Genomic DNA, 25,706 nt, shown 5'->3' on the forward strand with positions numbered 1-25,706 from the left:
GTTGTCTGTTATAGGAGGAAATACTGGGAGTTGATGGCCTTCGTCGTATAGGATAGAATTAGCTGCGAAGTTCTTTGCAAATAGTTTGGTCATGTCTGATGCTGACGAGATGACCTCAGGTCCATTGATGATGGTTGAAATAGAACACACGCTTCTGTTCAAGATCCTGTTTGCTATTTGCCAGAACTGGTGGGAACCAAGCCGCTGCTCAGCTACTTCGGATTTAATGGACTGAACATATAGGTCTCTTGCATTTTTTATTACTCTTTTACAGTGGTTGCTGGCAGTTCTGAAAGCAGCTTTAGTCTCAGTGCATCTATTACATTGGTAGCTATGGAAAAAGTGATTTCTGTGCGCGATGCAGCAGCACATTCTGGGGAGAATCATAGCTGGCTGTTAGGTTTTTGTTGGAATTTTTTGGATGGTATGAATCGGTCTATGCCTACAATTAACCATTCGGTCGGGTCTGATACTATAGAGGACAGATCCTTTTTAAACATGGAATGCAGAGGTAGATCAGATATGAATGTACGGAAGCTATCCCAGTCAGCCGTAGAGTATCGATATACAGTACGGTGGAGAGGTACGTCTGAAGACTTATTACATTTTATTTTTATCTTAACTGATACAACCGAGTGGTTGGAAGATCCCAGAGGAGATAGAATGGAACATGAACATAGCTCAGGGGAAGTTGTGAGAAAAAGGTCTAGAAGGCTTGCATACTGACCGGTAGTATCCGGCACACGGGTGGGTTCATGAACAATCTGGGTGAAGTCATAGACAATGGCGAAATCATGACATAACCTCCCCTCATCATCTGTCTTGTTCGAGGGGGTCAGCCATTCCACATTGTGGACATTGAAGTCACCACAAATGTGAATGTTAGCTGAAGGATGAGCAGACAGGATGTGGTCAATTTTCTCAGATATACTCTTAAAGATAGTAACTCCGCTGTTGTGGGGCCGATAGAGGGCAAATATAAATGCGGTGGTGTAAGCAAGTGCAACCCGGAAGCACATATAAGGTAAATTAGGGTCTTCTCTGGAGATATCCCTACCACATGGAAAGCCATCTTTAATGTAGGCACATATTCTATGCTCTTGGCGATCAGATTTAGATGTTAAGTTAGAGTATCCTTTAATTATGAACTCATCTAGGGAAGTGGTCAGCCCTATGCCTTGGTTGGAGCAGGACAGAGGGAAAGTAAGAGAGAAAAAGACAGGAAATATTTTTTTTTTTGTAGCACATGATAAGGTAAAGCCGTAACAATTACCCACTAATATGGCATCAAGAGGCCCCATCACAAACTACTGCATGGTTCAGAATCCATTCACCAAATAGCAATACAGCAGCCCCAGTACTTTGCACTTGCTGATAGGACAGCCTCCTTAGTGGTTAATCCAAGGTTCGGGTCCCTGACTATCAGGCGGGTAACGTTAGCCAAGATGAAACGTTTACCTCCAGCACCCTTACTAGTACATGGCCACAAGGATAGACATAGAAATAGAAAATTTCCGACATCTCAGGCTACTGTTCACGAAGTACTGCCGACCTGGAAAGCAGCTTTTCTCTGTCAGAAAAATCATTCATTGGAAATGAGGACTGAGGAACAAATAAGGAGAAGCGAGAGTTACTGGAGCTGCTGATAACACACCCACAGTGCATTATCAATTAAAAAAAAAAAAAATAGGTACGAGCGACTTATTAATATCTACTTAATATAAGTCCATTGCTCCATTTCCAATTTAGGACGATATTTGAAAATAGTCTCCCCCTCCCATATTTATGCGTGGATTTGTAATGTGATACACAAGGGATTACGTATCGGATATGAATAATAATAAAAAAATATTTTAACCTTATCAGAAGTTGGCATTCTTCTTTGTTTGTTGCTGGATAGAACTAACCTTGAATTGGCTTCGTTCACATCATTTAAACTCGTAAGCCCTACTATTTCAACAATTTGACGAAATCTCTTCCTGAACTCCCTTAAAACCTCAACATAGTATTCCTTGTTGGCTGTCTGTCCAGTGGGAATCCAGTGCTTGTAGATTATGCCTGTGCTGTCAAAAAAAAGGGATCATCATAAGTTTCTGGGTGGATTTATTTTGTCCAGCCTTCTTCTGGGAATTCTGTCTCTAAGTCTGTGTCCTAGCAGTAGATCCAGCTTTCACCGCAGGTCACCAGAGCATCAAGAACTGTGGGATCTGAATTGAATTGCTCAACCGTCTCCCTACTGTCATTGCCTTTCTTTCTTATTTTCTCCAAGCACCCCTGCAACAAACTTTTCACAAATCTTCCACATCTTCAGTTCCTCGTAAATAATTGTGTGTACAGTTCCTAAACTGACATCAAACTGTGCACTCACAGACTCCCTGCCTTTCTTGAATCTCTTATGCCACTGAAAAACTGATGCTTAATTCATGCAAGATGGTTCAAAAGCAGCCTGAAGCATTCCATACTTTTCTATGACATTTTTTTTTTCCAAGTTTAAAACAGAATTTTATTGCATATCGTTCTTCTAAACTGTTCTCATGTCTGGATTGCATTTTTGAAATACACCAACTGTGGCAATCAGGCTTTAGTAGGGTGTATTCTAACTCTTGCTGTAGGTGTTCATTTGAACCTGAAATCATAGAAATTGGTCAGTCATCTCATAAGATGTATAGCAATAACACACTGAATTTTCAAGAGTCTACGATAATTTTAAATGCCTGTACAAAAAAAGTCTGGAAATTTATTTAAGGCACCTCGTATTTCTTCAACAGCTTTTCTGTATAAAAATGCATTTATTTATTAATAACTAGTCTGGATGCTCGGCTTTGCCCGGGTGTTTGGAGGTGTATATTGAGCAAAAAAATTTAAAAAAAGTTGTAGTAGGCAGGCAGGCTCGAACCCGTGACGCGAAGTTGGAAAAGAAAGTGGAGGTGTGTGTAAGGGTGTTGGTTGAGCAAAAGAAAAAAAAAGTGGTAGTATTCAAACAGACTCAAACCCATACTGTGAAGGAGGAAAAGAACGTGACGCGTTTGCTGTTGCGATTATTGCCAAACTGGAAGTGACGTAGGTCTAAATTAAGGTTACTCAATCGAAAAGAAGTGATGACTTTCGAAACTATCGGCAAAAAAAAACGACCTCTTCCTATAGAAAAGTGCCCAGTTGAAGATGAAGGAATTAATGTTTTTAGCTGATTTTTCGATATTTGTCATCCGAAGGGTCGAGCTTCAAAATGATACCAATCTCATGAAAATCCGTCGCCTCTGTCGAAAGTTTTAGGCAGACATACATACATACATTAAACAGATAGGTGAGATTATATTATAGATTCCCTTTTTCTACCATCGTATTTCTGTCAACGTTTTTTATGAAAAGGCTTTCTCTTTATTAATAAACCCCTTTTCCTCCCATCATATTTTCTTCAACGTTTTTCTTGTTAGAAATACATTCTCTTAGAATTAAATCCCTTTCCTACCATCGTATCTTCTATATTTTTTTGTTTGAAGCTTCAGCCTCTGTCCCATCGACCAAATGTTGCATCCCTCTGCCTGTTCTACAAGTACTTTAATGGTGAATGCTCTGACGAACTGCAAGCACTTGTACCCCCTCTCGACGTGAATACTCCGGACAAACCTGACAAGCAGCTAAATCCCACCCCTTCACAGTAGAGATCCCTTCTACTCCAATAGTTTCTTCCCCAAAACTGCTAGACTTTGAAACTCCCTTCCAGGATTCTACTTTCCCAACTGTACTGACATGCAGAAGTTCAAGTGTAATATGAACAGGCATGTTGCCACTCATCTCCCTTCATAATACCCCTGCAACTTATGTCCCCGATAGTAGCCCCCTAATTCCCCTACTGTGCCTTGTTCATCTCAGACTAAGATCGGTTTTTATTGTTTTAATTAGTTTGTATACATGCTTAACCACTATTCCATATCAAATTATGTAAATTCTTTCTCTCTCCCTTCCCGACACGTGCACATGTTTAAGATATTGAAGATGAAAGAAAATGCTGCATTTAATATCGCCATTGAAAAACAGCACCGCCACTGCTTTTGCTCCGTCTTCTTTTGTGCTACCTCTGCATCTGAGAGGCTCTAAGACGGAAACCGAATTTTCTTGTGTAATAGGCATTCAATGTTGGATTCATTTTATTCCTTTACTGCAGGTTTTGCTCTTGAAATCTTTTCTGGGAATAGCAACAACAAATCCAGATTTTCTCCAATCAATTCTAATGAATCATCCCGCCGCCCGCCAACATCTTCTCTCGCATTCCTTTGATTGCCAAAACCAGTGAAGCGAAAATTACATTCACTGAGAGGCAAATTCGTTCTCAAGCAGTCGGTGATGTCATTTCTAGGACTTTCCAGTAGATACGAACTCTCCAAGATAAAGATATATATAATAGGACAACAAGAGTATGAAATGAAGACACAAAACTATCTATTGGTAGATATAGAATGGATCATTTATTTAATAATGGAATACAGACAAAATTTGGGGGATAGAAGGGACTCTTTATGGCAGGGCATTTCGAAGCCTAATGCTTCTCATCAGGAGAGTAGAGAAGGTGCTAGGTAGTATGGGGAAGATGTGGCGTCTAGCGTAAGGTTCATTAGGGACAAAAGAGAGGGTAAGATAGGGATGGAGATACGTCTGTATGAGTGACGGGGGTGGGTTGGGTTGAACCGGAAGAGCTTTTCTTAGGTTATATTTTCGGTACATTTAAAAGTTTTAATATAAATACTACTGGAATGGAGGGCTTAGTGTAAATCTAATAGTGGAGACCAAATGCGCTGATTTTTAAATAATTTCTTATTTGGGTCGGGCTCGCCAGTGGGGTTTAGGGGTGGTAGTTAGATGGTTCTAAATTTAGGTTTTAAGTCTTTAGCTCTGGGAAGTGGTTTCTAAGCTATATTTTCAATTGGGCCTAGGTTTTATATTGTTTAGGTTATATTCTCGTTGCATCGTGTGCTAGTTGGTGGTTTGGTTGCAATTTAACAGGTGGTGTTTAGTGTACATGTTTACGGGGATAGGGTTTGTTAGGCAAAGTTGTTTGTGGGCTTATGTTTAAAGCAGATATATTGTTAATTAGGCATTGCCAAGATGCAGGCGATTTTAGGTTGCTAATTTATTTAAAGTTATGTAATGTTTGTGTGTTCAGAGGGTGTGCTAATATTTTATATTAAAGAGTTGAAGTTTTTTATGGCGATTTTTTTTTTTTTTTTTTTTTTTTTTTTTTTTTTTTTTTCAGATCGCGAGTGCTTATGGGTGGTTTAAAAAAAAAAAAAAAATTGGGTTTGTGGTGTTGTCCAATAGCCCTATACTAGGGGAAACGGTTAGTGATGGATATTGTTACATTTTATGGATGGCGAGTAAGCTCAATAAGCTAGTTCCTGTCCGGTGGTGCATTTTCAGTGGGGTTAATTGCATTTACGTACCTGAACTTTCTCTTGTGCCTGCAACTGCAAATTATCTCTTGTTTTGAATTGAGGATGTTTAATTTTTTAGGCGCCTTATAATCTCGGTCACCTCTGCGTTACATAGAAGGCAGTATTTAGATCCTGGGCTGTATGACTTGGATTTTCTTAATATTTTCCATTTTAATGTAAAGTCTATTTTGTTTTGTTTTAGGTTTCTAACTAGGTTAGAAAGGGTAGTTTTTGTTTTAGGGTTCTCTTTGGAGAATGATTGTAAATGGTTCGCAATTTTGGCCTTTATCGGGAAGGAGGATAATCCTATGTATGTATTATAGGGCTTGCGTGGTGCATCTAGAGGTACTTCATGTATCTGGGGGTGGCCTGAGTTTCTATGTTCAGGTTCTGTGTGGTCAGTTGTTCAGATTGTGTTCTATTGCTTATTGGGTTATGTGGATCCTCTCTGGTGTAACTGGTACTATAGGTTTGGGCTGTTAGGTTATTAGTTGTCGTATTAGGCGGGAGTTCTGTTACTGTACATGAATATATGATGTCTGAGTGTACGCAGTTATTCTCCAGTGGGCAGCTATTTGGGTTGTTACAATTGCAGTTTGATTGGGCTAGACTAAGGTTGCCATTAATTATTTTCTACACTGATTCTATTTTCCTATTATTAGTGCTTGTAATAGTTTGTGCTACATTAGGCATAGTTGAGAAGGATAATTTAATAGAGTTTTTATTTAGGATCGTGCTGTATATGTGAAAATACTTGAAAGTATCTTCTACTAATTTAAAGAATTCTTTTGGGATATTAGTTTGGACGTTATTATTATATGGGGGGGGGGGGGTTGAACCAAATATTGGACTTTCTTCTGTTCCGTTTTCTTGGGGGTGTCTATTTTAACTTGTATGAACTTTTCATTGTTAGGAGTATTTGGCATATGATACTCATTATTCGATCTTGCCTTATTATTTTGCCTAGATTCGCGTTTAGTCATGTTGTGGGTTACTATGCCTAAGGGGCTGGATAGTTTTTTAGCATTATTCGTATCGTACTTAATGGTGTCAATATATATATATTATTTACTATAATAATTATTAAATACCTACAGACACTAGTGTTTCATCCTTTCGGTAATCTTCAGTGCAGGGTGTCATGATTAACACCAGTCGATAGATTTGAACCTGGCGACAGAATCCATCTCTGGCTCAATTAGCAAGGACCATATCAATTCGGCTCAGCTCAGTGGTTAGACGCCAACAAAGCTTCACAACACTTCTTGAAACCAGAGTTGCCCCCCAAAAAAAGATCCTGCTGACTGTTTGGTGGTCTGTGACTGGTCTCATCCATTACTTTTTTTTTTGAATGCAGGCAAAACCATTACAGCGGGGAAGTACTGTCAACAAATGTATCAGAAACTTCCACAACAACACCCAGCATTAGTCAACAGGAAAGGCCCAATTCTACGCCACAACAATTCCTGACTGCACGTTGCTAAACTGACCCTGCAGAAGTTGAACGAATTGGGCTATGAAACTCTCTCATCCGCCATACTCTCCAGACCTCTCACCTACAGAATACCACTTTTTCAAGCATCTCGACAACCTCTGCGTGAGAAATACTTAAAAAACCTAAACGATATTAATAAACGCCTTCAGCGACTTCATCACCAGCAGAATGCAAGATTTTTCATGTTACTGGCATAAATACAGTTGTTTTGCATTGGCAAAAGTGTTTTCATTCTGATGCTGTTTGGACCGAGATATGTTCATCCGAAATTAAAAGTTAAAAAATCGCAAGAACTTTCTTGTCAAACTGATAGAGTATTGCTCCAGACAGGCAAATACCAAATCCTTATTAGTAATAGAAGTAGTAGTATAGTTTCAGCTTCAGACAGATACCAAATCTCCATTAGTAATAAATACATGATTTATACTTTGTAGACTTTCACCTATTGCAGCTCCATCTGGAATGCATTAAACCGTGATAGGCGAGGAAGCACTTTATTTATCTATTGATGCAATGTGGGAGGCTAAGTGTGTGGTAATCAAGCTCCATTCTCTCCTGCATAAGCCCCTCTATTTAACCAATCTTATATTGCTTGGCACATTTGAATGGCATCTTTATTCTAAAACCAAATCAATTTCGAACGCAAAGAAATTCATTCACAGTCCATATCATAATATACAGTTATTAACAGGCAACCAAGCAGAAGTTGCTATTGTCAAGGAATAATCGTGTATTAGATATGAAATATTTCAACACAAAGAGTTCGTAAAATGAAAGGTAATTAATCATAAAGACTGGCGTCCATCTTGCTATATTTTTAGCTGGTTTGTATTACTGGACACATAGATTCGAAAACGTTGTCAAAAAAACAAAAACAAAGATATAACAAATAAATGTTATCAAAAGCAAGATACGTTACTTTTCTACCTAACTGGATAATTTTTTTAGTGTTTTTATTTAATGTAACATGTTTATTCAGCTCGAAAAATATACAGTGTTTACCGATGTATTTGAAAAATGCAAATGGCGGCATGCTCGCTGTCGAACACAGTAAGTTTGGGAAAACGAGTTTAAACAAAAACCTTATACAAAATACTGTTAGAAACTCACTCAATATATGTTACCGTGACATAGGTAGACATATATTTGGTGGGTTTCTAACTGTATTTTGTATAATTTGTTTGTTTGGACTCATTTTCACAAACTTACCATGTTCAACAGCAAGCATGCCGCCATTTTTCTTTTAAAAATATATCGATAAACATTGTATGCTTTTCGAACCGATTACATGTTTTAAAGTGAGTAAAACCACTAAAATCTTTTCCAGATAGGTAGAAGAGTAACTTACCTTGCCTTTGATAACATTTATTTGTTATATATTTGCATTTTTAACCACTTTTTCGAATCTATGTGTACAGTAACACAAACCCTTTTTAGCGTATGGTAGCAAGAATTGGAAAACACAGGTGAAATATATTTTAAATTATTTCTTTATGAAGATAAGTGGAAGATGTTATCAATGTATTCTGATATGTCGTGCTCAGCGTTACTGTGCTAGAGGCATATACATCTGAGGGAGATAACTCCTACTGACTAAACACAAGATACATGTTTCGCAATAAATCATTTGGGGCGCTAAGTCGTTAGTACCGGAAATTGTCGAAACAGTTTACGAAAATGAAACATGTTAGTTAACAAACTTTAACAAAACGAATACACAATTTTTTTTTATAATAATAACAGAAATAAATAAAACTGAAAAATATTAATACACGATAATTAAACTACGAAATATTTTATTTCACCTGTTTTTTTTTGTTTTTTTTTTTTTTTTGCTCCAAGACATTGGCAAAATTTAGCAATTACAACAAAGCATACCTCTAAAATTCGACACAAATTTTATTCTTTCTCCGTTGCAAAAAAAGGAATGCCTCTGCGATAGAGCTGGTTACAACCTCGAAAGGTAATAGTTCATTATTTTCAATCACTGGTATCCGGGTCCAGCACTCCAGCAGTCCAGCACTGTTCAAAGATTGGATTAATTACAGTCGTTTGAGGGGGGGGGGTATGATGTGTGTGGAGGTGGGGGAGGGTTGGTCAACCTCCACCGATGCTGGTATCACGGTCGTGATGTGAGCATAAGGTAAATGTTTCCCAACCCCTAACAAAAAAATAAAAAAGATAAGGTATTCAGAAATGGCATTAAGACAAAGGCGAATTTTAAAAGTTCAATATGACTTTTATTTAACAATAGAAAAAAGGCGAATGATATTATTGCGTTGATGTATTTTTATGTGTGCGTGTGCTGGTTTACCACGAGAGTCATGAAAGTGATAAAGCTAAAATGTTCAGGAAAGGAATATTTTGGCAATAAAGTTAATGTTTGTAACTTCTTATATGGTCGCTAAGACTCTCTCTCTCTCTCTCTCTCTCTCTTTCTCTTTTATATATATATATATATATATATATATATATATATATATATATATATATATCTGATAGGTTTTGAATTAAATGCATAAAGCAAAGTAAAGAGAGCGAAATCTTGCTCTGACTGAGGCAAAGTGAAATAAGAAGGGTAAATGTTGATTCTCGCTGACTTGGAACTTCACTTCCATGTGGAGAATTGAGATATGTGAAGCGCGCGAAGATGGTGTTTGTTGTTAAACGTCAGAAAACCCCGACGGAGTCGGTGATTACAGCATGCTGGTTGGACTTCAACTCTCGGCTCGACTGACTGGTTTTGGCACGTTTGCCCCGTTTTATCGTGGACAGACCGGTTCCCAGAGAACTGTTAGGGAAAATATCGGCTGTATGTCTGGAACTAAAGAAAAAGCATTCAACTATTTGGAAAGCGCATTGCTCGGTGAGTAAAATTACGACCAATTTGATTGGTCTAAACAAAGACCAATCAAATCGTCCAATGAGGAGCTTGATTATACTTGTAGAATTTCTCACAAAACTGGTTAATTAACGTACTTCAAACCGACATTAAAAAAATATAAAAAATAAAAAAATAAAAAAAACTGGTTCAGCAATTTCTACGACTAATTTCATTCAGCACTTTTTTTTTTTTTTTTTAATATTTTCCATATAAAAATAATAATAAAAAACTATTGTTTTTACATATCCAGAAATAACATAATTCTTACGATAAGGGATCAATATGTGATTTTTTTTTATTATCTTTTTACTTGACATTTAATAGTTAATCAATCGAAAAATAAAATAAGGTAATTAACAAACTTATAGAATAAGAGACAACGAAATGGAGTTTGATTCTATATTAATAAACAACTTTATTTGTTATCTTTGTTAGTAGCATGCAGAAGAGTCCAGCGTGCGTGCACGCTTGTATTTTTAGTAGTTGTGAAAAGAGTTCCTGACGTGGAGACAAAGATTAGACATTAGTTAAGCCTGTTAAAGGAGAAAGAAAGGGAAAGGTATTCAGTGTGTTTACGTGTTGTCGTGGATGTGGGTGTGTCGATGTATCAACGAGAATTGTTCTTTAGCATGATAAATAAAGTTCGTGTGGGTACCGCACGTGGAAATAAGTGTGAGTTTGAAGGGCCGCCTTGTCAGCTTGTTGTTCGGCCTGGGGCCAAAGCCCTAGGCGAAATCTGGTGCTAGCTGAAGCTAGGAGAAGAGACGGTTAAGAGTTTCAGATTTCGCCTTTTATGTACTCGATCACGTGATTGAGAGCTGGCTTGTGATTGGACAAGCCAAGGAGAAAATGGATTTCAAATCTCGAGCCGCAAGAATAAGCTCCTGCTTCTGATTGTAGCAAGTTTCGGCTGCTACAAACTAAAAACGAAACAATGTTAAGTTATACAATAATTAAACGTTTTAATTAAATGCTAAGTAATAAAATAATTAAATAATAATAATAAATCATATATTGATCCATTATCGCAAGAATTATGCAATTCCCGGATATGTAAAAACAATAGTTTTTATTATCATTTTTATATGGAAATAAACGTAATTAAAATAATGATAAAAGAGTGCTGAATGAAGTTGTCGTAGAAATTGCCGAACAAAATTTTTTTTACTGTTGGTTTTGTGTACGTTAATTAACAAGTTTAATTATCGTGTATTAATGTTTTTAGGAACCTCCAACGCTATGTATAGAAACGCCAAGGTTTTACACAATACCGGCAACGTCATCATTTGGTGTGTATATTATTTTCTGGGTCAGTTCTACGGATGCTCAACGGCGCTAAAATGATTAATGGACGCAACGCTTTTTTGCTATCGGATTTTCATATTTACATTTATATTATATTGATTCAGAAAAATGATTAATTTAAAATATATATGTATTTATTAATCCGCTTGGCTTATATTTTTCCCTATACAATAAATAAATGTATTTTATCATCTGCAAAATGAAACTTATTTTCTATAGTTTTTCTTTTCTTTTTTTTTCTTTTTAACAATTGCATTGAATGAGAAAAAATAGGTTATCATTATTCTGTTCGTTTGCTTATATTTAAAAAAAAAAACTACAATCACTCACTATATGCAACACGATGAAACCAGTAATAGTTTTTTTTTTTAATGTGTTGTTTCTTATTTTATTTTCCTAAGATACACACACACATTAAAATGTATAAATTCATTTGCGTGGAAATTACAGCATTCACCCACACCAAACTTCTTGGGTTAAAAAGCAGGACGCTTGAGAAATGGCCGACATAGTTTAAAGCACATTTTTTTTTTGGGGGGGGGGTATGAATTTTTGATCAATTAGGGCTTGATTTAAAAAAAAACTTATTTTTGCATAACCTCTGGGAGCCGCTAAAGAAATATAAAAGGCATGGAGAACTTCCCTCGTCAGAGAACGGGATAACCGACACCAACAGCAATGCTTGCCGAGTGAAATTCAGCAGCTGAAATGACAGCTTTTCTCGCACGTCAGAGAACATTGCTTTACTCTCTCTTTTTCTCTCACTTCGCCACAACACGTAGTCGGACTATTTTCTCTCACGCTCTCAAGTCTTCACCTTTTTCCTCCATTCCGTCTTTGATGCAGACTGCCACCTTCGCGCACACTAAAAAGTAATTTCTTTTTATTTTTTTATTTTTTTGACGAAAATAAACAAAAGTTTATTTTACATTATTTGGTAGTGTATTTCTTTTTATTTATTTATTTCAGGGGATTTATGCAAATCCCCAACAAATATTGTTATATATATATAGTACAATATTTTGTGGAAATTCAAAGACTTACAGTTTCCGGTACAAACGGTTTAGCGTCCCAAATTATTTATTGCGGAATATGCATTTTGTTTTTAGTCAATAGGGGTTATCTCCCTCAGATTTATCCGCCTCTAGCACAGTAGCACCCATGATTCAAAAACAAATAAATGAAATGAAAGTCGGTTGTTTGTCTTTGGTTTCTTTCTGCTCTCCCCCTCTACATTGACACCGAATATCATTTGATTTTCTTGAATAAAAAAAAAATGAAAAATAAAACACTACTTGATCAAACTACGTGATTTTTTGGAATATTTCATCTTCGTTCCGTGACTGGTATGTACCTCATACAGACTTTTATGTATTTTCTTTACTTTTGATTGCCGCCACAAGTGCTAATATGAATAAGCGCCGAAACTTGATAGCAGCGTCTATGATGTAAGGGACGAGTATGCAACCGGAAGTAAAGCTCTAAAAGCACAACAAAACCAACAAGCAATATATATATATATATATATATATATATATATATATATATATGTTTATTGTTATATAAACATGCTCACATCCCGCTGCTACAAACAGCCACTTGTTTCAATCAAACAACAGATATCATTGATTGAAACAAGTGGCTGTTTGTAGCAGCGGGATGTGAGCATGTTTATATAACAATAAACAAGTATTATCAGCTCTTTTTATTGAGCACTATCTAAAAACCTCGTTGAATTCACTAGTCCATTACTTTTGAATAAAAAACCCGAGTATATATATATATATATATATATATATATATATATATATAAGTAAACGTGATTTATGTTACAAAAATAAAATAATAAAAATTTCGAATGATTTCTAACGTCTGAATTGTTTTCCTTTCTGTCTTTTCAGTGCTTAATAACTTTGCACCTCCGGCCAGTTTCCCCTCCGCTACCTCTCCAGCCAACGGGCGTGGATTCCCAGCTGCTAACAGTCCAGGTCCCATTGAACTGTATAATTCCGGCCAAGAGAGCCTCGGTTATGTCCAGGCCACTAGTCCACAGCCTTCAGGATTTGGGCCTAGTATAACAGCAAATAGAGTAAGTAAAAGTTTCCTACTATTATATAAAAGGACCTGTGTGTGAGTTTATTCTCTATGGACTCCTAAACGGCTGAACGTATTTTTTTTGTTTTCAATTTCATACAAATGTACTTTATGTACCTGGCAGTGCTCTTTAACAGCTTGAATTAAAGTTTAAAATGCAAAGCACAAGCACAGCACCATGGTTAAATTGTGCTCTAGACAGGAACATTCATTTCGAACGCACCCCTGTCATATCAAAGGGCCTACTGCGGATTTTATATGCTGGGCTCCATTTTAAAATGAAAAAGTCAAGTATCATCGTTCAGTTGTGCTCTAAACAGAAACATTCCTTTTGAACGCATCCCTGTCATGACACGTTAATTAACAAAAACGAATACACGATTTTTTAATATAATAACAAAAATGAATACAAATGAAAAATATTAAGTACCTCCAACGAGCGCCGCAGATTTTCCGCCCCCCCCCCCCGTTTTTGTATCGGAATGTCTTCGATAAGTATCAATAATAGAAAAATAATCCAATGAAAAAAAAAGAACAGGTGATTTTGACCAAAGTGAACACCTTATACAGCCTAACATTTTATTATCACATAAGCAGAAAGACCCAGCATATAAAACCAACAGTGGGCTCTTTGATATGACAGGGGCGCGTTCGAAATGAATGTTTCTGTTTAGAGCACAACTGACCCATGATACTTGACTTTTTCATTTTAAACTTGGGCCCGCCATATAAAATCAACAGGAGGCTCTTTGATATGACAGGGGCGCGCGTTCGAAATGAATGTTTCTGTTTAGAGCACAACTGACCCATGATACTTGACTTTTTCATTTTAAACTTTGATTCAAGCCGTTATATAAAATAATTCTATAAAATCAACCAAGATGAGAGCAATAGTTCAAAGAATCCAAGTAATACCAAAATATTTAAACTTCTTTATCTTTGAATGCTTTTAGAGGATTTTTAGTCATCTTAAGAAAAAAAAATTTTCTGATCATATCCTGATATAAAATGTTTCGTTTTTATATATATATATATATACTCCTTATGACATATATATATACTCCTTTTTATATATATATATATACTCCTTATGACATATATATACTCCTTTTTTATATATATATATATATATATATATATATATATATATATATATATATACTCCTTATGAGTTCTCACACAAATCGTCATCAATGATTGCTTAGTGGTGTTCCATAGAGTCTGAATGACAACAAGTGTCTCCAGGTTTCCAGTATTCTCAACCTCTTTTGATATTCTTATTTAACTTATTTTTCTCACAATTTTGCATTATCGCAACAGCCGCTTACCATTCTCTTTGTCTATATCAATAAAAAGTATATCTTGCTCTTTTATTGAGCACTCTTAATAACCTTGTTAAATTCATGAATTTTTTCTCCTGAATACCTTGGTGTGATATATATATATATATATATATATATATATATATATATTCAACTGTCTTATATATATCTGTCTTGTATATATATATATATTCAATTGTCTTCCCTTTTTAAAAAGATGGAATCACCCAATCTTAGAAGACAAGATTCAAGCAATACAGAGAAAACATTTTTTTTAAATGATGAGGGGAAAAAAATAAAACTTGGGAAGCCTCCAGAGCACTACTGCAAGCATTAGTTAAAATTAAGGAGGCCATAATAAAAGCATTTCTAAAACAAGTTTCTACCTTCCCCCCGCCTTGAAGAGAATATATTTTTTAAGTAAGGCATGAAAAAAAAAAAATTGTCAGAATCTGCAGGAGCACTACTAAAAGCAATAAATATCGTTATAAATATGATTATAGATATATATTGTGTATTTATATTTAAATCAGTTTTTTAAAAACTCAATGAGGTTAAATTATGTTTATTTGTAAGGAAAACACCTTAAAATAAGTTAAAACAAAAATATTGTTGACCTTGTGTCTTGTGTTTTGAATAGCAGCAGTAGCTTTTAGTGTCGGATTTAAGACGAGGAAATAGGTAAGCAGACAATTTTTTTTTTTAAACCAAAACGCAGAAACCGGATGGACAGTTTAAATGCCCAAGCAAGCTGATCTGAGTTCATGTAATTCAGTAAATTTTCATATACCAATAGGTTTTAAGCCAAAAATGGTTGACTTAAGGATTAAGCTACAAAATTATCACATTTCATAATTGAGCATTAATAAACTGTGTGTGCAAAATCAAGAGACAAGGTGTTGATGGCAACAAAAAGTGTATTTCATTTTACGTTACAATTGCTTCAATGTCCAGTTCGACAATTTCAAGCATCATATCGTTTGGGCTTTTCCGTAACCACAACCAAGGTAAATGTTTCTCGCATGTTTTTCTCGTTAGAGATTCCACACCCCCTTTTTCTTTCTATTCAAAAAATGCTACATTGCCAAAAGTGTGTTTACTCATAAAGTCTGAAGAAATGCTGGTTTTTTAAAATTTTCAAACGATATAATGCTTGAAATTGTCAAACTGGACATTGAAACAATTGTAACGTAAAATGAAATACTTTTTGTTGCCATCAACACCTTGTCTTGAAGTCTTGATTTTGCCCACACAGTATATATATATATATATTCGTGGCCTGGCAAGGCCACAGGGGAGACAACCAAACAAAAAATCATCCCAAAGCAGCAAAACTGAAGCTGGCCTGCAAGAACACTATACATACAAAAGTAAGCCAATTTAGGCATATTTTATTGGTTTGAAAGTAGAGGTTCTTTTTTACCAATCGTCATAAAATTATAACCATAGAATAATATTATAATCTTTAAAAAAACCTGCAAATTTTCATGTAACATCGTCCCATAGAACCAAAGATATGAGCAAACAAAACAAAACACCATACTATTTTCACACATTTATTTGTTTATAATTGTTCCTAAATATTTTGTTTTCTTTAAGAGCTCTCTGGGCCAGATTACAGTTTTGGCAGGCCGGATTTGGCCATAGTTTGAAGACCCCCTGATTTAGATTATGCTTTCATTTTTTTTTTTTTTATTCCAACTGCCAAAATGTCATATTCCTTTCTTAATATTTTAGGGACCTCTGATCACTGCAAGTTATCATAATGGTTACCACTGAAACACTGAGATTGTCAGCTTATATTGCTAAAGCTTTGGTAAGGATCTATTTCTTTCTTTGTTTTCATCGCAAACATTTTTATTGCTTATTTGTAAGGGGTTTGAATTTTCGAGGTATATCTCATCTTCAGAAAGAAAAAAAAAGAAAATGTGTGCAACTGTATCCTTTTTATTGGATATTTGTAAGGAGTTGCGGTTGAAGGCAGTGACAGTGCAGTTTTGAAGAAAAATACTGTTGGGTATGTGACAACGTAAACATGTATTTTTCTTCTGTTCAAAAGAATGACGACACACTGATATATGAAAATATAACATATCTTTATCGTGGGTGACGGTTATAAAAAAATATGCACAACCACATTGCATATACATCATCACCTAATTGTATGTTGTATGATATTCAAGTTTTTTTTTTCTAATATTTCGAGGTTAAAACCTCCATTTAGGTATGGAAGCACAGATACAATTTTCAATTATATTTTATGTTAATTTTTTTCAATTTTTTTTACTAATTTCGACAATAATTTTTCAGCATTTAAACTTACCATATCGCACACTTTACTAAAATAATAACTTTGATATATTGTCTAGACAGATTATTTCATTACAAACACACCAATCAATTAACTCACATTTCATCATTTTTCATAATTCTTGGATATGTTACTATTTTCGACAATCATTTTTTATCATTTTAATCCACATAATCGCCTCCCCCCTTACTAAAATAATAACTTTGATATATTGTCTGGTCTGATTATTTCATTGCAAACACACATTTCGACCATATGTTTTTGTAATTAAAACCATCCCTATCGCTATCACTTACTAAAATAATACTTTTGATATACTGTATGGGCTGATTATTTCATTGCAAACACACTAATGCATTAAATCACATATTATCATTTTTCATAATTCTTGGATATGTTACTAATTAAGACAATAATTTTTCATAATTTAAACCATCCTTATCGCCCTCTCTTACTAACATAATAACTTTGATATATTATCTGGTCTGATTATTTTATTATAAACACACTAATCAATTAACTCACATTTAATCATTTTTCGTAATTCTTGGATATGCTACTAATTTCGACAATAGTTTTTTATAATTTAAACCATCTTTATCGCCATCTCTTACTAAAATAATTTTGATATATTGACTGGGCTGATTATTTCATTACAAACATACCAATCAATTAACTCACATTTCATCATTTTTCATAATTCTTGGATATGTTACTAATTTGGACAATCATTTTTATAATTAAAACCCACATTATGCCCCCCTCCTACTAATATAAGAACTTTGATATATTGTATGGATGGATTATTTCATTACAAACACACCAATCAAGTATTTATTGAGATTGTCGAACTGACTTCCTCATCTTGGTTGTTATAGTCACAATGTTTCGGCCGTTTTGCCCTCCGGCCTTCATCAGGTGTTTTGTATCGAACTGGGGAACCGTTTGTTAGGAGTCTCGAACCCAACCCTTTATTATTATTACAGGGGTACCGTGTTCGGACTCCAGCTAGGCTCTGGGACATAGTTGCTGATTCTCTGTTTTGAATGTTACCTTTCACTGCCTTCGTTCAGGATTGAATTCAACACCTTTGGGTAACTGTAAACTTTGATACAACGTCTAGGACCACTCGGCCATATGTCACTAAATACAGACAATTACACCAATCAAGTAACTCACATTTCATAATTTTTTATAATTCTGGGATATGTTACTAATTTCGACAATAATTTTCATAACTTTAATCCGCTATGTCGCTCCCCCTTACTTAAATAATAACTTTGATATATTGCCTGGGCTGATTATTTCATTACAAACACATCAATCAATTCCGAGTATTCTCACAATATACATGCTCCACCTACCTTATCCAATCCTGGGTGACACCGCATATTCTGCTAGTATATATCTTTGACCTATCTCATTCGATCCTGGGCGACACTGGGTATTCTGCTACTATGTTTTCCACCTATCTCATACAATACTGGGCGATGCTTTCTGCTAGTATATATTTGCACTTATCTAATTCAAATCAGGGACTGCCTTCATCTCTGCCACCCCACTATTAAAAATATACATGAAATAAAGTAATGTTTAAATCGTAAACTGTTTCAGCCAATTCTGGAACTGACTTTATATCCCCAACCCACTGCTAAAAGTATACATGAAATAATGTAATGTCTAAATATTAAACTGTTTCAGCCCTTTCCGGGACTGACTTCATATCCTCCACCTCGTTGTTATATATATACATTAAATAAAGTAATGTTTAATGCGTAAACCGTTTCAGCCATTTCCTGGACTGATTTCATGTCCCCCACACTACTGTTAAAAATATACATGGAATAAAGTAATGTTTAAATCGTAAACGGGTTACGTCATTTCCAGGACTGAATTCATATCCCCCACTCCACTGTTTAAAATATACTTGAAATAAAGTAATGTTTAAATCATTAACTGTTTCAGCAACTTTTTGAAATTAATACATATAAACATTAACACGGTTAGGGAATAGGCAACTATTGCTTCAACATGAATTTCTGAGTGTAGTATCAGTCTCAGCATTCCAGTGACTTAAATCCCCCCCCTTTTTTGGTCTTGGTTAATGGAAGAGAAATCCTTCATTACTGATACAATTTTTATTTTTGTTACTGACCAGAGTGCCCCTTTTGGGGAGCTGGTTTCCCCACAAAATTTTTAACCGACCTCGTGTCTAATTCTGCCCTTATGGTGAGGCAAGTAAACAAAAAAAATAATCAGAAGGGACATTTTTCAGTGCATCTTATAATTTATCAGAAGGGACATTTCCAGGGCATTTTGTAATTAAATCAGAAATTACTTTTCCCAGTTACTTTTGTAATATTAAAACTTTGTTACATTAAATATAGTACCTATTTACAATGCCTCCCCACGGGACAGATTTGGACACCAGGATCGTTTTTTAACGTGGAGAAAAGGAACAAAAAATTTTCTTTGTCGTAAAGGATTTCTCCTCCACTGAGAGAGAAGAAATTCAAATGTAGCATCTGAAGAACAGATGGTATTTATTTGCTCCCCCACCGAGCAAATTAGGCACAAGACCAATTTTTAATGTGAGGAGTGAAGGGAGAGGGAAGGGAAAAAGGGGACCAGCTCCCGAGAGGTGGGAAATGGGAGCTGGTTAAAGGTCAGGCATGTGGGGTTGCCCCCACATCTGGTCTTTGCTAGTCATAGCTAGTCATAGCTTGCAGTATCTGCCGGAACAGATACTACACTTTGATCTTGGCCAAAAGGCCAAATCATTTTCATTAGCTTTGCCTCAACAGCGACACCAATTTTTTTCTTCATTTTAAGCGGCTGTAAAAAGAACACACACGCTATCATATTAATTAATATATTATATATATATATATGGATAACGTAGTTATTTGAAAAGATATGCGATCAAAAATAAATAAGAAAATTGATATAAAGATATGCAATTAAAAAATAATAATAATTGATAAAAAAAAAAAGATCGTAATAGATTACGCAGGTTTAAATAAAAAAAAAATAACTATATTTGAAAAAAAAAACTAAATATGTTTGAAAAAATATATTAACAAAAAAATTTAAAATTTTTATAAAAATACGTAACCTTTTTTATCAAGTGTTTTTTTTATACTTTAGAGTCGCATATCATTTTAAATAACTATGTTTTTAATTAAGTTAATGTTTATATATATATATAGTCATCCACATACAGTACTGTTTCGCTGTTTCACAGCTCATCAGTGCGGCTAGATAGGCAACTACCTCAAGCCAGGATTGAAACCCGACCATCTGTACGACAAAGATATGCGATTAAAGAATAAAAAAATAATTGATAAAAAAGTTTTACATATTTTTATATATTTTTATTATAAGGGGGTGCAAAAAAAAAATAAATAAACATAAAAAATTGAAAATTGTATCGATTCTGTGCTTCCATACCTAAATTGAGAGACGCGGGTGCCAACTTCCGGTGTGTTTAAAAGTTACTGTCTCCTTTTATGTACCATTACCAAATGTTGATTATACTACTGCATTAATGCTCCATAAGGTTATGGGCGTTCCATTTTCATAACAAAAACAAGTTGTTAAATCGCGCAAAGTTTTAGCAAGGGAGCACACATGCATACTTTTTTTTTCTTACAAGGTAGTCACCACTTATCAAGGCCCAAAGGCCACTCGAGAAAAAGGGTTAATGAATGTAAGGTTGTGGTTTAGTTATCGTTAATATTGTGGAGTGGGCAGAATTTGGATTATTTAAGGAGACGGCTCAACAAGAACTTGTTTACATTGGAGTTGAAGGTTACCGTATTGTAATTGGCTGGGAAGCAGGCCAGTAGAACAGTGTTCTACATGCGAGCAGTTCTAGGAAAAAACTTTGTTCATGGAATCTGTGTTTAGAATTAGGCACAGAGAGTGGGGGAAATTGTTGATAGTGGTTGTAGCTAGTCGAGTGTTAGTGGGTCATCAGCAGTGAGCAATCAAGAACCAATTCAATTAATAAAGTTTTTTTTTTCTTTTTACATACGACCTGGTTTTTATTCCTTCCATCGTTGCTTCCCCTTGTTTGTGTCCGTTGATTTGTATCGGTGGCTCGTCCAGTGGCTGTTGATGTTCTGTTAACTAAAGACGAATAAAATGCATGCATAGAGGCACAAGAGATTTGTTGGCGGTTTTAAAGGTTTATTTGGGAGAGATTCATTCACACATGGGGAGAGACCAAAAATTTTTTCCTTATGAAATATAAACTAAAATTAATTTCTTCATACTTATTTACTTTAGTCAATAAAAAATATGGACAGTCACGAGGAGATTTACTTTCGATTCCTACATTGTGTGCTTACTTCTTGTTTCTTGGATTTCCCGATGCCAACTACTTTGACATGTAACGCAATTTCCATCTAACAGTTTGACACCTGCTTCTAGCATTGTTTTGTCCTCTGAACCCTATTGCCTCATTCTCTGGATGCACTGGGTCCATCTCTATTCATCATGAGTTTGTCCTCACATGTACTTTATAATACACTCTCAAAATTCATACTAATTTGCATAATGGCACTAGGTGAATCGAAAGAATGTCTGGGTTACTGGGTTAAAAAAAAACAAGATCGTAATAAATATATAGAAACAATGTATAATGCAATTTTTTTAAAAATTCTACTTATTGTTGTTTTTATCTTTAATCAATTGTGTGTTATTTGGTATTCAGGTTTTTTTTATTATTTCAAAGTTAAAACCTCCTTTTCAAAATATGTCTCTATCGCATCTGTGTTGGGTATATATATATATATATATATATATATATATATATATATATATATATATATATATATATATATAAGGAGATAGAGAATGAGAAAGTGAGAGAGAGAAATAGAGAGAAGAAAGTAAAGACCGTGGCAGAAACAGAGACAGCTATTTATATTTTATATGCAGAAGCGATAATAGATAATAAATAATGATTATTGTCCGTATATTGGGTATATATATATATATATATATATATGTATGTGTGTGTGTGGTTGCAGTGATGAATATCTAGCCTCACAGAGGAAACTAGAAATGTTTATTTAAATGATCTTTCTAAACATTAACATTGACCTTCATTGTGTTATATGATCTCCAAGTTTTTGCTAATATTTCGAGGTTAAAACCTCCTTTTCAAACTAAAACTGTATCGAATGATGAATTTGTAGCCTCTCTTTTTTTTTGTAATCTTTTCAGACTGGCTTTGGATATTTTCATTGTGGAGTACCAGTGTATCCTTGGCCATAATTACCTTCACTGATTCTGGTTACTTGTTAAGGAATGACGTTCCTTCTAATTGTGTTCAAGGCAACGATCATTTGCCTATCTGGTCTTGTTGGTAAAACATTTTTTGTGACTTACCGTAACTGTTATGAACATTGTTTGTCCCTATAATATATCCTATAATATTGAACATTGTTTGTTTTTCTTTTTAAGAAAAATCAAAAACAAAAAAGAAACGGACTTTGAACAAAATACATTAAATAACCAAACTACACGTACATACATACAATGGTTAAAATAAATATAAAAAGAAAATCTCTTTTCTCATCAGTATCAGCAACAACAAAAACGGACTCATGAAGTTTATGATAAAAAAAAAAATTAACACTTGATTTCATTCGTCCATTTTAAATTCTATAATTCATGTTTTAACCTTGTAATTAACTCGTACTTTTTTTTATTTTTATGGTTTATAATGAGTTTAATGGGTTATTATAATTTTAATGGTTTATTATTTTTTTTTTAAGAAAAAAAGATAATTTTTTTTTTTAATTTTTTCGGTAAAATATTTTTCAATTTTTTAAATTTTTATTTGAATTTTTTTTTTATTCTTCATTCAAAGCATAATAATGTAAAAAACAAAACAAAAAAAAACATTTTTTTTTAATGTAAAAAAAAAAAAAGAAAAAAAAAGAAAGTTATACGTTAAATAATTGATTCTTTATTATCATCTATATGAAATGTTTCCCCAAATGCTTAAAAACGAAAAAAAAATTCTGGAACAATCTTTTGTAAATTTGTTTTTTACTTGTGCTTTATTTTTCACCTGTGTAAATACCTGCCTTTTAATTAACGTGAAATATGTTGTTGTTTTTTTTTGTTGTTTTTTTTTTCCTGTTTAGCTCTATTTAATCCTCTACCTATATTAGACCATAAAAAAGTGAATAAAAATGAAAATCTCTATTTTTGTAATCTTTCCTTCTCTCCTTTGAAGACAATATGAAAAACAACAACAGCAACAAAAAATATTTACTTATTCAACAATTTTTGGTTTCTCCACAAATAAATGATCTCTTTTTATTTGTTTTTATTCTAACTCCTTCGGTTTATATATATATATATATATATATATATATATATATATATATATATATATATATATATATATATGTATGTATATATAGTAAAGCGATTCATAATCGTGAGTTAAAAATCAGTTTCAAAAGGAAAAACAAGCAAATCAACTCGATTGTACGATCTTTTCGGAAACGATGTTCATTTTATTGAAATTGACAGTAATAAAATGAACATCGTTTACGAAACGATTGTACAATCGAATTGATTTTTTTTTTTGTTTTTTCCTTTGGAAATTGATTTTTAATTAACAATAATGAATCGTTTTACTCAGTATTAATATAGCTCTAGGATATCTATACCTATTGAGCTTATTATATATCTACAGTACAATGGGCACTGTTTTCTTTTAAACGTGTTAATACATTTACTAAAACATTAAAATAAACTCTGCTCTTTAGACTCCAGGTCTAATTTCCTCTAAAAATATTTTTAAAAAATATATAATTATAGGTTAAACATATTCAAAAATAAAAACAAAAATTTAACGAGGTTTATATAAGAGTGCTCACTAATATATAGAGTAAGAGATACTTTTTATTTATTTACTCGTATATAACATTTTTTTTACATCACTATACTAGTCTGGATGTTGTTTCAATTGATATTTATAAATAACTAAAGTTCACTTTATACCTCCAGATGAACTATTATCGCCTGAGGAGATCTTTAGTTATTTATAACTATCGACCAAGACACTATTAGGACTAATGTAGTGATGTAAAAATGCTTATATAAATAAATAAAAAGTGTGTGTATATATATATATATATATATATATATATATATATATATATAATGTGCATAAAAGTTATCCATGGACAAGCATGTGTCTAGCTATCAGTTTGAACCCATGACTACACAATCCGCATTTTACCACTGAGCCACGAAGACTTGTCAAATTTTATGCATCGTTTTTATCGCTTTTAAATAGATCTGTTGTCGACTTTTTTTTTTTTTTTTTTTTTTTTAGCGCTATTGTCAGTTTTGAAACACTTTTTTTTTTTGGTATTTGATTTTGCTATCTTCGAAGGGTAGGTAACTCCCTTATTGCTAAGGTAGCAGCAAAATCAAATAAATAAATAAAAAAAAAAAAACGTTTAAAAACTGTTAATATCCCCCAAAATCACACCAGCCAATCTTTTAACTATATATATATATATATATATATATATATATATATATATAGAATAAATGACAAAAAGTTATATTCCAAAATTCATGATGTTGACCATCTTATAATTTATTCCTTTAATTCAGTTGATTTATACAATTCTTGACAGTATCTGTTTCATAGCGCAAAATCAATCACTTAATTATTATATCAATCAGTGAATCTATTATGCCCTTAACTCATCAGAAGAAATAGCAACAATCAATCCATCAAAAGGAATTGAAGTGTGATTTGACATGATTAAAATCCGAAAATTGGAAGGGAAGCTGCATATACCTTTTTTATTTTTCCATTACGCCATATTGAATTTTTATCAAACAAAGTCATTAAACCCAACTATTCGTACCAACAATTTTAATTAATTTATGAATATTCTACCAAAATGTTCTATTTAATAATTAGTAAATTTATTAATTCTAATTTGTGTATGCATACTTATGATAATAATATCGACAAATTATAACCTATTATACATGTTTGTATATATGAAACTAAACTAATCTTGCTCTGTAAGTACATTGAGCTTCTTAAATAAGGATTGATATATATTATAAGAAAATATATTTCTACAGAAATGTATAAGCTGGATATTATGAATAAAGCGGTGATTTAACCGCAAAAGTACTGATAATCTTTAGCGTTGGACCAGAAGCTAATTTCTGTTCCTTGTTTCTGGCCAAACACTTTGGGATACCAATGTCCTCTGTATAAAACCACCAGCTCGTTCATAATATCCAGTTTGTATCGTTTTTTTCCTTTTGTTGTATTTTATGGAAATCGCTCCAGACAAAGCGTGAAGCTACTTGATGTAAGGGGCTAAAAAAAAAAAATAAAAAATAAAAAAAGATACTGTACTTCAAGCTCAAAAACTAGCCAATGATAAATGTTATATAGATGAATTCCAACCCAGAAAACAGCAATTCTTACTTCTTTGTCAGAATCATCGTTCATGGAATGTGAGGACTAAAGGACAAAATAAGGAAAGTGAGAGTTAGGTGGCTGCCAGAAGTGAACCCAAGGTCCATTTTCTTAAACGCTTATTTCAGTAATTGAGCGCTCTATTCAATTTTTTAATATTTTTAAAATGTATACACATATATATGAGGGGATTAAAGAAGTATAGAAGGATTCTTTTAAATTGAGACTTATCGATATAATAAAAAGCTCAACAATCTAGGTGGAGCTTAAATACAAGAGGGAAAGATATTGACAATAGAAAAATATATACTGTTGCATACGGATTTCTTCAAGTTAAAATAAAGACCCCATCATAATTCACATTCATTGGACGCTACTTAA

General features: G+C 33.6%; 1 protein-coding gene across 3 annotated transcripts in view; it reads left to right on the forward strand.

The window, feature by feature from the left end:
• LOC145255668 (RNA-binding protein Musashi homolog 2-like) overlaps window positions 1-22,335 on the forward strand; it is a 709,158-nt gene extending 686,823 nt beyond the window's left edge. For all 3 annotated transcript variants that reach the window (XM_080114227.1, XM_080114229.1, XM_080114228.1), the window contains 3 exons: window positions 13,015-13,202; window positions 16,267-16,345; window positions 22,073-22,335. In XM_080114227.1, coding sequence (XP_079970353.1) covers window positions 13,015-13,202; window positions 16,267-16,308 — 230 coding nt within the window. In that variant the 3' untranslated portion in view covers window positions 16,309-16,345; window positions 22,073-22,335. The remainder of the gene's footprint in view (window positions 1-13,014; window positions 13,203-16,266; window positions 16,346-22,072) is intronic.
• Window positions 22,336-25,706: the final 3,371 nt, after the last annotated feature.

The sequence above is a fragment of the Euprymna scolopes genome, chromosome 31 (genome assembly GCF_053919585.1).
Source record: "Euprymna scolopes isolate OS-2025 chromosome 31, ASM5391958v1, whole genome shotgun sequence".
In the NCBI taxonomy this organism is placed as follows: domain Eukaryota; kingdom Metazoa; phylum Mollusca; class Cephalopoda; order Sepiida; family Sepiolidae; genus Euprymna; species Euprymna scolopes.